The sequence below is a fragment of the Sordaria macrospora genome, chromosome 3, assembly GCF_033870435.1.
Source record: "Sordaria macrospora chromosome 3, complete sequence".
Classification (NCBI taxonomy): Eukaryota; Fungi; Ascomycota; class Sordariomycetes; order Sordariales; family Sordariaceae; genus Sordaria; species Sordaria macrospora.
The window spans coordinates 4,112,824-4,125,912 of NC_089373.1; the positions used below are offsets into that span (position 1 = coordinate 4,112,824).

Sequence of the window (13,089 nt, forward strand, 5' to 3'; positions counted from 1 at the left end):
TTTCGTCCAAGGCCACTGTTAAGCAGATGCACAGACCAAGACCCAGGATGGGTGGGGCACGATGGGACGACCTTAACGACTGCCGCCCAGTGGGCCAGGACGCCAAGGTGGCCATCGGCTTCGGTGGCTCGGGCAGTATCAAAAAATTTGGGGAGGGTCCCATCGCAAATCCTATCGCCCTCCGTCGAGCATCTTATCTTTTACCACCAAACCATCCGACCTCCCGTCACTGCCATCCGTCCCGTCTGCTACTGCGCACACCTCACCTGCACTTTTCTTTCAAGACGCAGACAGAGAAGGAAGCGGAAGCAACCTAGGAAGACGATCAGTCCAGTCGGCACACAGAACACACGGCCGGTTGTTCCCTCTTCAGCTTCATCTCCCAACATCCGTCTTTTCTTTTTATTTACACGGCACACATCGACTTATTGCCGCCACCAAATCGAGGAATTCGAGCCGGAGAGACACCAACACCAGCACCACCATCACCACCCACCGCAATCGCATTCACTTGTCGCATTGCACAGTTGGGCCGCCTCGTTTTCTCCCATCTTGTACAATACTCGATAGTCTTTGCTCAACAGACTTCTTGCACATACATCATCCTTCCTTTTCCCCCCATCTTTCTTGTCCAATGTGTTATTAATCCCGATACGACCACCTGCCTACTTCGCCTCCAACATACCCTCCCGGCTCTGTTGAGCTCTGTCTCACTACCTCGACACCCTCGACACCCTCGACACCCCCGACATCTTGACAAGATGCTTCCTCGAACGGCTGCGGCCACCCGAACTCCCCAACTCAACCGCCTCGTCTCGGCCGGCTCCCGCAGAGCTCTTCCCAGATGCCCGCCTTCTCTCGGTGCCCGGGGCTCGCTGGCTTCGACCCATAGGCTGTTGTCCACCATCACCACCCAGCAACCGAGCCCGCTTAAGAGACAGCCTGCACCCCGAGCCACCGTTGGCTTCGAGCGCCATCTCGCCACTGTACTAGACGAACCCGCCCAGACTGCCACAGCGCCCTTGTACGAACTGCGATCCTTCTCTCCCCAGAACCCCTTGACGGTCCGCGACCAGACCAAGTTCTTCCCAAAGCAGCGCGTGAACTACCACGGTGTTCCTGGAGACGTCAATGAGATGTACTTGGTTTTCGAGGCCTGTCTTCAAGTTGGACGTCTTGAGCGAGCGGCTCAGGTTCTTAAGCGTTTTGCCACCTTGGAGGTTCTACCGCCAGCCGACTTTGTGGATCTCTTCAACCAGTATCTCGACGCCAAGGTTGGTCAGCTCTTGGAAGAGCCTGCCGTGGATAAGGCCGATGACATCCACAAGGCCTTCGAGACCACCATCAGCAGCGGCAGGGACTTTCCTGTTGGTGGTGAGACTGTCGCCTTGCTTCTCAAGGCATCTCTCACCTCCTCGGATCCAGCAACAATGCAGCGTTACGTCGACAGATATTTGAGCCTGCTTCCCACACAGACCGCCCTCGAGACCGTCTTCAACACCCAAATCCTAACATACGAGGAATTGACAAAGGTTGCTGAGCTGTGCCCCAAGTACAACATGCCCGACAATGTGGATCCCGAAGCCTTTGCACAGCAACAGCAAGAGCAACAGCAACAGCAACAAGAGCCAGCTGTTGGCCAGTCTGAAAATACGACCGCGCACTTGCTTACTTCGGGTGAAGCCTCTGCAGTCCCCGAAGTTCTTGGCACTCCGCAAAAGGGATACGGTCTCCAGTTCGTCAAGCGGACAATCAGCATGTTTGCGGGCATCCCGGACGGTTTCGACATCTCGACATTGCCTCTTTCTCAGCAGAGGGAGATCCAGTCCAAGTTGGAAAAGGACTGCATTGATGCGTCGCTAGCACGCTGGCGAGAGGAGAACGAGTCGCTTCAAAAGATGGGCCTGAATACCTCCCTCGACACTCCATCACTCAATTCGAGGCTCTACCAGTGGCAGAAAGACCTTGAGGCTCGTTTGCTCACCATGCTTGAGGAGGTGGAGGAATCCGAGAAGGCGACCAGAAAAACAAAGGAGGATTTGGATCGCTGCATCTACGGCCCCTTCCTAAGGCAATCCAACCCCGAGCGCCTGGCCGCGGTCACCATCATCAGTACACTCAGCTCGCTCGCCATGGGCGGCGCCCACAAGGGGGCCACGATCGCATCTCTCATCACTCACATCGCCAAATTTGCCGAAGAGGATATCAGGGTACAAAAGGCTGAAGCCATGCTCAGCAAGAACACCCTCCGAAAGAGCAAGGTTAAACAGTACAACCCCCGCTCATTTCTGCGATTCACAAACACGACTGCTTCTGCTGGCTCTGGTGATATGGCCGACTCCAACACCGTCGACGTGGTCATGGAGGAGGAGGCCTGGACGACTTTGATCCGAACAAAGGTCGGCGCGGCCCTCCTGTCCGCCCTTCTTGATACGGCAAAAATCAAGCTTGTCCGCGAGGATCCCGCGACCAAGACCCTTGTTACGCAAAACCAGCCCGCATTCTCCCACGTCATGCAACTAAGGAGAGGCAAGAAGGTTGGAACCATCATTCCCAACAAGGCCGTCGTCGACCTCTTGGTTCGGGAACCCGTACCGGACTTTCTCGCTCGCCATCTTCCCATGGTTACCGCACCAGATCCCTGGGTATCGTTTGAGAGGGGTGCCTATCTCGAAACCAAGACCCCTGTACTTCGCTTGAAGAACGGTGAGAGGGAGCAGAAACTCTACACTGAGGCGGCCATCGCTCGCGGTGACATGGATCAGATCTTCAAAGGTCTCGATGTCCTGGGCAAGACAGGTTGGAAGATCAATCACCCAGTATTCAAGGTCATGCTGGAGGTCTGGAACTCTGGCGAGCAAGTCGCAAACATTCCTCCTCTTAACCCTGTTTTCGAACAACCTGCCGAGCCGGCATCCACCGAAGACCCGACCATTAAGCGTTCGTGGCTCAAAGCGCTCAAGGCTATCGAAAACGAGAGATCCGGGTTGCATTCGCAGCGGTGCTTCATGAACTTCCAACTCGAAATTGCCAGGGCGTACCGCGATCAAACTTTCTACTTCCCACACAATGTTGATTTCCGTGGACGCGCCTATCCAATCCCCCCTTATCTCAATCATATGGGTGCTGACCATCTCCGTGGCCTGATGCTTTTTTCCAAGGGCAAACCATTGGGAGAGAGCGGCTTGCGCTGGCTCAAGGTTCACCTTGCCAACCTTTACGGCTTCGACAAGGCTAGTCTGCAGGAGCGTCAAGAATTTGCCGAAGAAAACATTGAGAACGTCCGGGAGTCGGCCAGAAACCCGCTGAACGGAAACCGATGGTGGCTCAAGGCTGAGGACCCATGGCAATGCCTTGCTACGTGCTTTGAGCTCGCGGAAGCACTTGAGCTGGAGGATCCTACAAAATACGTATCCCATCTTCCGGTACACCAAGACGGAACCTGCAACGGACTGCAGCATTACGCTGCTCTCGGTGGTGATACATGGGGTGCAAAGCAAGTCAATCTGGTTCCTGGAGAACGTCCTGCCGATGTCTACTCGGCTGTTGCCAAGTTGGTGATTAAGGGCATCGACGAAGATCTCGCCAAGGACAATGAGTTTGCCAAGGCCATGCATGGTAAAATTACACGCAAGGTGGTGAAGCAAACCGTCATGACCAATGTTTACGGCGTGACGTATGTCGGCGCGAAGAAACAGGTCCTGAAGCAGATCGACGCGGCGTACCCGAACCTCATGACCGAGACGGGCATCGAACCCCCTCTCGCAGCCGCATACGTGACGCAGCATATCTTCAGGGCAATGTCCACCATGTTCAAGGGCGCTCACGACATTCAGAACTGGCTTGGAGAAATTGGCGGACGTGTTTGCCGCGCCTTGACGCCCGAGCAACTTGATGAGTTTGAGAGATCGGAACGGTTTCCTCAAGGAGACGGGACAGCAACCGACGGGAATCAGACGCTTGCCGCAGCCCCCAAGAAGTCAGCTTCTCACAAAAACGACGAGATTCTCAACAACTTCCAGTCAACCATCATCTGGACAACACCCTTGCGTATGCCGGTCGTTCAGCCTTACAGGAGGCATGGGACCAAGACTGTCTCCACGTGCATGCAGGATCTTGTCATGACGATCCCGGAGAGATCGGATCCCGTCAACAGGAGGAAACAGCTACAGGCTTTCCCGCCCAACTTCATTCACTCGCTTGACGCTAGTCACATGATTCTGTCGGCGCTACACTGCGACGAACTGGGACTTACCTTTGCCGCTGTCCATGACTCGTTCTGGACTCACGCTTCTGATGTAGACACCATGAACACCGTCATTCGCGATGCTTTCATCCGTATCCATAGTGAGGATGTCATTGGCCGCTTAGCCGCCGAGTTTCAGGCGCGCTACAAGAATTCCATTTACCTCGCCAAGATCCAACAGGGCACACAAGTTGCCCAGGAGATCCAGCGGTGGCGCCAGAAGCACAAGCTCGGGCCCAGGAAGGAGCTGCTTTTGGAGAAGGAACGGCAAGAACTTCTTCGCTCATCAAATCCAGAAGACGTGGAGAGGGGCAGGAAGATGGAATCGCCGGCCAGCATTTACGAACTGTATTCGAGAGATGAGGATCTCACTGTCCCCGAGGATCTGAAGGAGGTTACTATTGGCAACGTCGGCGGTGCAGAAGAGAAGAAGGTTCGCAGGGAACGGGAAATGGATGACGAGGGAGAAGAGGCAGATGGCAGCGAGGAGGCCGTCGAGCAGGAGGATGACGTGCAGGAGGATGACGGGCCGGCTGTCGAATCCGACTCGCTTGACGCGCTGAGGAACACGAATCACTTTGCCATTTCGAAGAAGAAGGCCAACGAGTCGATCGGAGCTGGTGGCAACAAGTACAGGGCCTTTATTGACGTCTGGCTTCCCTTGACCTTCCCACCCATCCCGAAGAAGGGTGACTTCGATGTCCGGTCTTTGAAAGAAAGCACGTACTTCTTCTCCTAAACATGGGGGGACGCCGATGTTTTGTCTGTCTCTCTGTCAATCCCGGTGTATAGATATGGAACCGGAGATGGAAGTCTCCGCAGCGAAGGAGGAGGATGTTCGATAGCAAAAAGCGATTCCATGGGCCGGCGTTCTGGAGTACATTCTGTATATAGATGTCGACACATGTATGAGTTGGTGAGCATTTTGGGCGTTCGCGAAGAGAAAATAAAATGGGCTGGATATGGAACGGAGGATGGATGTTGTGGTTGACGGGAAGAAGTTTGGCTTTTTTGTGTACATTACTATCGTTAACCTCGATTGTTATTTTTGAGCATACCATGACAAATCTCCCCACGGTACTGAGCTGCCTTGCGATCTGCATGGACTTTGTATATAGATTGATGCGCTTGTTTATACTTGGTTTGCTTTCCTTTTCACCACTCGTTTCTCTTGACCTAGTCCTTGTTTGATATGACGAGAGTGACTATCCTTCTGTGATCTCCATGGGCCGTTCCCAAGAGTCAGGTCTCAGCGACTGGGCCAAGTGGGCGGTCAGCATTCCAGGACATAAGTGTCGTGATGTTCAGAGACATGTAAACAGCAACGCCGACACGGTATAAACCAGACAAACTCGTTTCTCAGGATTGCGTGGCCACGAAATTTATCAACAAACAAAACATCACATCACGAAATACCCGTAGCATTAAACGTCCTACCATAGCATACCACAACTCATCTTGCTTCCAAAGGCACCTTGGTCCATCTACCTCTACAGAAACTCCAAGTTAACAAACTACAACATCCACTTACTCAACCACGCAATCATGTTTCTCTCCCTCAGCTCCAGCAGCAGCACAACCATCGCCACCGCCGCCGCTGCCCTCCTAATGAGCAACGAACCAGGGGCAGCCTCAGCCCCGACCTCATCAACCAGGAGCTTCTCGACTTCAACTTCGACAAACCTATTACTCCCACTTTCACTCTCACTCCCAGTCACTTGCTCCCCCAAAACGCTCGCAACACCCTGCTTCACACACACAGCCACCACTAACCCGCGCTATTGTCCCCATATGGTCTGTCTCCGCCTACGCCTACTGCCGCTGAGTCTACTGCTGAGTCCGCCGGGGGCATGAGCACGGGCATGGGCATGGCTTGTCCGTTGTTTGTGAGGGTTACTAGTACTGCTGCGGTTCCTTGCAGGTTAGTTTCTGGTTTTGTTTTTGCATATGACGTCGTGCTCTGCATGATCTTGACTATACACTGCGGCTGAGGAGTGGCTGATCCGGCTGACCGGCTGGCTGACTGTGAATTGTTACGACACTAAATAGTGATGAGTGTTGTCCGACTACGTCGACGGAGTGGGTGACGAGGCCATGTCCGACTTGTGTTAGGGGGTGTGTGGTGCCGACGGAGACGGTTACTGTTACGACGGGGTGTGAGGGCAGTGGGAGTGGGAGTGGGAGTGGAAGTGTGACGGGGGTTGTTGCGTAGGTGGGAAAAGATGTTGATGGGGGATATCATGAGATTGAGAAGCGCGAAAAGGGTAGGGGAGACCTAGACTTCTCACATAGAAGTTGAAGAACTATAAAGCCCCCAATATGCCTTTGACATCATTTCATTCATTCTATATCCCCAAAACTTTTTATACGCCTTATAGCAACTTTTACCTAACCTGGGCACCGGCCAAGGTGGAAACAGTGCAGACACCGCCGCTTTCAGTCACCAGCTTAGCAATGCCGCTCTTGCCCTCCAAGTCCTTGACATCCTTGCACGCATCAACATCAAAGGCAACCTCAAGGGAACCAGTGGTGGTGAAGCCGGGCTGGAAGGTCTCCCAGACCTTCTTCTTGGGGTTAAGGACCTTCTCGGGGGTGGTGTTGAAGCCCTCGAAGTAGACCTTCTCGCCGGCCTTGGCATCGGCGGGAGGGTTGACGAGCTCGACGGGACCCTTGTGGTCGTCCTCGACGCCCTCCTGGGGCTTGGGCGAGGCGGCGAGCACCATGGCGCACGACTTGATGCCGCGCATCTTGACAGGCTTGAGGTTGCAGACGACAACGACCTTGCGGCCCTGCATCTCCTCGAGAGGGATGAGGCCGTTGAGGCCGGAGCAGACGGTGCGGCACACCTGGCCCTCGTACTCGGCGGTGTCCTCGGTGCCGGGCGCGTCGCCAACGGCGATGGTGGAGACGTAGAGCGAATCGGCTTCGGGGTGCTTGATGGCCTTGAGGATGTGGCCGACGCGGAGGTCGATGAGACCCGGAGAGAGGGGCGCGGGAGGAGGAGGAGTGGCCTTAGGGCGGCGGTTCTCGTTGACCTCCTTCTTCTTCTTCTCCTTCTTGGGCTGGGCAGCGGCGGGGGCAGCGTCGGTGGCGGCCTGGACAACCTGGTCCTTGACTTCGACGGCCTTCTCGGCAACGGCGGCAGCAGCCTCCTTGGTGCGGTCGACAACGGTGGCGGCAGCGCCCTGGACGGCGGCAGCGGCGGACTGAGCGGCGGCGAGGGCAGCGGCCTTCTCCTTCTTCAGGCGCTCCTTCTCGGCCTTGGCATCAACGGGAGGCTTGACGTAGAGGATCTCATCGGCATCGATGGCGATCTTGTCGGTAACGTTGAGGCCGAAGAGGGGGCTGTTCTGGACAAAGTCGACGAGACGGACAATGTTGGGGCGGCCCTGCTGACCGGTACGCTCCTCGGGGGACCAGGCCTTGACGAGGGGGGCGACGGCCTCGTAGATGGCGATGTCGGCCTTGGAGGGCTTGGTGCCGAGGACGGTGGTGCGGGTAGCGAGGTCTTGGTTGAGCTGGTTGAGGACGGACTGCTTATCGTCCGAGGCCTTGATGGTGTCGGCCTTCTGGATCCATTGCTGGACCTCCTTCTCCTCGGCGGGAGTGTACTTGTACGTGTCGAGAGCGGCCATGATGCGCGAGTTGAGCAGCGAGATGGAAGTTGGCGAGACGAACTGTCGCGAAAAGACGCTGCGGAGAGCGGGACGGGCGAAACGGAGGGGGAACAGCTTGAATGACGTTGACTCCCGGTATGGAGTGTGTTTGTTACAACAGTCGTACAATCACTGTGTTATGTTTGGACAATATTTTTGAATCTCAAATTCCCAATTGCGGGGCATGCCACTTTCCATATGGGGAGTTGAGTCAAATCGGACGGGACGAGGGGCAGCTCTGAGGCATGGAGGCCCGTGCTGTGGCAAGCTTCAGGCGAGATTCCTGTGCATGTCCTAGGTAAACGCTTATGCCAGAACTGCATAGCGTCACGTCTGTTCAAGCATGGCAGGTTTATGACAACCTTTTCTGCTCCAACAGTAATCTTAACTTGATGTCTGTCTATTAACATCGTACATTGGACTTTGAATTCCAAATGTCCATTTTATCCTTCTCCCAGTTATTTCATCATGCTTGACACCACATCTTGGAATCCCTTCATCACATTCGTATCGCTATACGACTGTGCATGGCCCGTGCGCCCATGACTGCCTAGACCTCGTGACGTCGTGGCAGCCTGTGCTACCAATGTCGCGTCGTCGCGTTTTCTTTAATTGACAAATCAATGCGCCTCGGCCCCAATTCCCATCGTCAATTGCCTCCCAAACTCGCACTTCCCGATACGATCTTACTCATATGGCGATGGTAGTTCTTCTCTGAGTCCGTCGTATCTGTTTTTGTTTTGCCTTGTGCCAATTGGAAGTCCCATCTTCCTCAATCCCTTGCTTTAATCCCCGACGCTCTTGATCTCCCTTCCGTTTGTTCCTTTGTGGGTGGCGAAGAACCAACCACATCAAAGACTGGGAAGCTTTTTTTTTTTTTTTTTTTTGCTTCTCCAAGTGTCACATAAAAGTTTTTGGTTTTTTTTGTCCTTTCCGATTTTGCTGGATTTGAAGCCTTTTTTTCCCATCCACGGATCTTAACCATTGCCAAGTCAGCAGAAAACCCACACGGCCATCAAGGTACACGCCCGGCAAACACCCTTGAACCATGCCGTCGACATCTTCATCAACGTCGTCCGAACGCGACTCCGGTAGCTCAGGCGCCCCGTCCCGACTGCCCACTAGCGCTCCTTCGTCTCCTCCATCTGAAGAGCCACTAGCCGAACAACAAGAGAAGGGGGACGACTCAAAGATGAGCTACACAAAGTTGCGCGCCGAGCAAAGGCTTGCTGAGGAAGAGGACAAAGCTCGTATAGAAAATGAAAAGGCAGAGGAAAAGCGCAAAAAGAAGTGGAAGAAAAGGGACCTGAGCAAAGAAGAGCGTGATGCAAAGGCAAAGGATCTCGACCAGCTTCTTGCTCAGAGTGCAGCTTTTAGCAGCATCCTGACTAACAAGACAAAGGTCCTCGGTCGAGTGGGCACTGGACTGGATGGAAAGACTCTTGGCGAACATGACTTGACCATGGCAAAGCAGCCCAAATGCGTTGTTGGCGGTACCATGAGAGACTACCAACTGGAGGGATTAACATGGATGTATGAGATTTGCGTTCAGGGGATGTCAGGAATTCTTGCTGACGAAATGGGCCTGGGTATGTTGAGTGTCCGATGTTTTCCAACTTGGCTTTGGTCTGGGCTAACGGCTGCATCTACACCAACACAGGCAAAACCATCCAAACCATTTCCCTAATAGCGCTCCTCCGTGAGCAAGAGAACTACTTGGGTCCTCATATTATCGTTGCTCCTCTCAGCACCTTGTCCAATTGGCTGGACGAATTTCACCACTGGGTGCCCTCCATCCCGGTTATCATGTATCACGGCACCCCTCAACAGCGTCAGGACATCTTCAAGACCAAGATCATGCGCCATCTCCACGGCGGCAGACCGACAGAAAAGTTCCCCGTTGTCTGCACAACTTATGAGATGGTCCTCAAGGACCGCGCCAACCTATCCAGGATCAACTGGGAATTCATCATCATCGACGAAGGTCATCGCATGAAGAATTTCGATTCGAAGCTGTTCAGAGAACTCAAGACGTTCACGTCAGCCACTCGTCTCCTCATCACCGGCACGCCACTGCAGAATAACCTAAAGGAGCTCTGGTCCCTTCTAAACTTCCTCTTGCCAAAGATCTTTAGAGATTGGGAGGCCTTCGAAAGCTGGTTCGACTTTAGCGACCTTGAAGATGAGGAAGGAACCGAGGAGTTCATTGCCGACAAGACCAAGCAGGAGCTTGTCAAGAAGATGCACGTTGTCCTCCAGCCGTTACTTTTGCGGCGAGTAAAGTCTGACGTCGCCAAATACTTACCCAAGAAGCGCGAGTACGTCCTATACGCACCGATGACAAAGGAGCAGACCGATCTGTACAATGTCATTAACGACAAAAATATCGATACCCGGTCATATCTGGAGGGTAAGGTGGTCGAGCGCCTCAATGGAGCCACATCTAGCATCTCATCATCACGAAGGAGTACTCCTCGCTCTTCCAAGGCGAACAGCGTGAAGGCGGAGCCCGATACCGTCAGCGTATCTGGCAGCTTTACGACAAAGACTAGTGCACTCACTCTCAAGGAAGGGGAATCAAGCCCGCTGGCCAAGAATGCTTTTGCAATGATGATGGGCAAACGGACACGAGGTCGTCCGCGCAAGAACGCTCTTCCTGAGCCGGAACCGGAACCTCTTGCGGAAGAGACAACACCAGTCAAACCCACTAGGGCAGGTACAAAGAGAAAGGCTGCACTGGTTCTGGAGACTCCAGCCCCAAAAAGCGCAAAGTCAAGCGGAAAGTCCACACCCGTCAGCACCCGTGGCCGCCCTCGACGAGGTAGGAAGTCATACAAAGAAGCAGACTCCGACGAGGAGAAGCTCGATGATGACGAGTTCGAAGAGAAGCTGGCCAAGGAGCTTGTGGAGGATGAGGTGCAAGACATCGAAGCTATTCTCGACGCCGAGGAAATCGAGCGCGCCCAGACCCTCGACCTAGCCAAGAAGGAGATCTCCAACAAGAAGCTTGGAAACCCGCTCCTCCAGCTCCGGCTCGTCTGCAACAGTCCGCACAACTTCTACAACCCCTGGTCCAACTCGAACCAGCCCATTGACGAGAGCATCGTCACCGCCTCTGGAAAGATGCTCCTGCTGGACCGGCTCCTCCCCGCCCTCTTCGAGCGAGGGCACAAGGTCCTCATCTTCTCGCAGTTCAAGACCCAGCTCGACATTCTTGAGGACTACTGCCGCGAGCTGCGCTCCTGGGACATCTGCCGCATCGACGGCGGCGTCGCCCAGGACGACCGACGCGCGCAGATCGAGCAGTTCAACACGGACCCGGCCGTCAAGATCTTCCTGCTGTCCACCCGCGCCGGCGGGCAGGGCATCAACCTCGCGAGCGCCGACACGGTGATCCTCTTCGACAGCGACTGGAACCCGCAGCAGGATCTGCAGGCGCAAGACCGGTGCCATCGCATAGGCCAGACGCGGCCCGTGGTGGTGTACCGCTTGGCCACCAAGGGTACCGTAGAGGAAGAACTGCTCATGAGCGCGGACGCCAAGCGCCGCCTCGAGAAGCTGGTCATCAAGAAGGGCGGGTTCAGGACCATGGGCCAGAAGCTCGACATGCGCGAGGAGGACCTGGATCGCGAGACGCTGCGGGCCTTGTTACTGAAGGACGGGCAGGTGTATAAGTTCAGTGGGGACAAGGAGATCTTGAGTGAGGAGGATCTGAGGGTGTTGTGTGATCGCAGCGATGAGGCGTATGTGAGCGCGGCGAAGGGCGAGGGCAATGCGGATGGCTGGAAGGTTATTGAGACGCAGGCGGAGGGGATCAGGACGGCGGGGGAGAAGCAGAAGAACAAGTGATGCGGCACTATCTAGTACTTTGTTTTGCTGTGGGTAAAAGTTAGAGTTGGGTAAATATACCCATGAACATCATATGGATCTCAGTCCGCGGCCACGGTACAGTGTTGATGTCCCTTTATGACGTGAAAAGTGTTTAGTTTCAGCTTAGGTGGTTCGACGAGACCTGTTGCCAGATATGCGGTCAGCCCCTTTCGGTTTGTTTCTCTTTGTTTTTCTTTCTGGGTCACTGTCAGACACCAAATGGTACTCTCATACGTCTAGGTCGCGAAAAGAAAACATTCAGTTCTAGTGAGTGGTCTTAGAGCGCATTTTACAAACATTGGGTAGATGTGCAGCAGCCGCTCTCCGGAAATGGAGTTTTTGTGACGCTTGAGATCTCGCGCCCCCTTTTGAAGTTTGAATGCATCTTTCTGAGGAAACCTTTTGACACATATATGGTCCATTCGGAGATATTCATCACCGATTGGACTGAAGAGAGCGGTTGCTTCAAAGTCAAACACCACGTAGATTTTAACGGGTAGTTCGTTGATGTGCAGAAGCACTTGTGAACCCGAAACGACGGGAGTAGAATTCAATGATGCTAAGGTTTGCGGGTGAGGTTGACATTTAATTTATTTTCTTCCTTGATGGTAGAGAAATAATAGCAGTTAGAAGAGACAGGAGTCGAGAACATAGATGCCGAGTACTGTGGAGCGAAGTAGAGAAGATGTAGTGAAGCTTTCTCATGGCTGTACGCGTTTGGATGTGTGTCAGGTAGTAATGACCGATACTGAAGACAAGAATAGAAAGATATGACGAAGGGAGGACAAAAGAATAAATAAAAAAATAGAAGGAATCGTGAAGGGATGCTGCTCAGGGCTGACAATGGGTAAAGTAGAATATGAAAAGCTCAGAGTGTGAGACGTTGCTCCGAAGCGGCGGTGAGATGTGGGATATGATACCAAGGGGTCAGACGTAGCCCCCTTTCTGGAGGAAAGCCAGCGCCTGGCACTCAGGCAGCGCCAGTGTCGGACACGAAAGGAGCACCACAGTCAGACACATATGCGCAACGTGTAATTAGCCGGAGGTGGAAGGCTCGTTCATTTGCCGGGCATGATGAACTCATCAACGTTCTAATCATGAAGGCTATTGAGTTGTTATATCTGACAGTCTCTTCATGTAGCTGAAGACAATAGGGGACCGCACTCACCAGTCTCCTCAAAGAGAATGAGTGATTGGGGTGGCACGGTTGACTTCGGCTACTCGGGTGAAGTCACTCGACGGGAGTTCTCACTGCTTTCCATGCCCATCTCTACCAACAGGAGATATGATTTAAGAGAAGTTCCGAAAAGAGGTCCC

The 13,089-nt window shown here is 53.8% G+C and overlaps 3 protein-coding genes across 3 annotated transcripts; 2 read left to right on the top strand and 1 right to left on the bottom strand.

The window, feature by feature from the left end:
• Positions 1-761: 761 nt before the first annotated feature.
• On the top strand, positions 762-4,985 carry SMAC4_01041 (uncharacterized protein; the record flags this gene model as incomplete). Its single annotated transcript, XM_003350102.1, has 1 exon — positions 762-4,985. One exon carries the CDS (start codon positions 762-764, stop codon positions 4,983-4,985), a length of 4,224 nt encoding a protein of 1,407 aa, XP_003350150.1.
• Positions 4,986-6,630: 1,645 nt separating this feature from the next.
• On the bottom strand, positions 6,631-8,037 carry SMAC4_01042 (uncharacterized protein; the record flags this gene model as incomplete). The annotated part of the gene is made up of 1 exon (XM_003350103.2): positions 6,631-8,037. Exon 1 carries the CDS (start codon positions 7,879-7,881, stop codon positions 6,631-6,633), a length of 1,251 nt encoding a protein of 416 aa, XP_003350151.1. The 5' UTR covers positions 7,882-8,037.
• An 830-nt stretch (positions 8,038-8,867) lies between these two features.
• SMAC4_01043 (uncharacterized protein) lies at positions 8,868-11,819 on the top strand. Its single transcript, XM_003350104.2, has 2 exons — positions 8,868-9,491; positions 9,563-11,819. The coding sequence occupies exons 1-2, from the start codon at positions 8,951-8,953 to the stop codon at positions 11,749-11,751; spliced, it is 2,730 nt and encodes a 909-aa protein (XP_003350152.2). The 5' UTR covers positions 8,868-8,950; the 3' UTR covers positions 11,752-11,819.
• Positions 11,820-13,089: the final 1,270 nt, after the last annotated feature.

Bases quoted from the DNA above. Each gene is read 5' to 3' on its own strand.
- SMAC4_01043 (XM_003350104.2), top strand. From the start codon at position 8,951: ATGCCGTCGACATCTTCATCAACGTCGTCCGAACGCGACTCCGGTAGC. The intron at 9,492-9,562 runs GTATGTTGAGTG...ACACCAACACAG, and splicing joins TGCTGACGAAATGGGCCTGG to GCAAAACCATCCAAACCATT.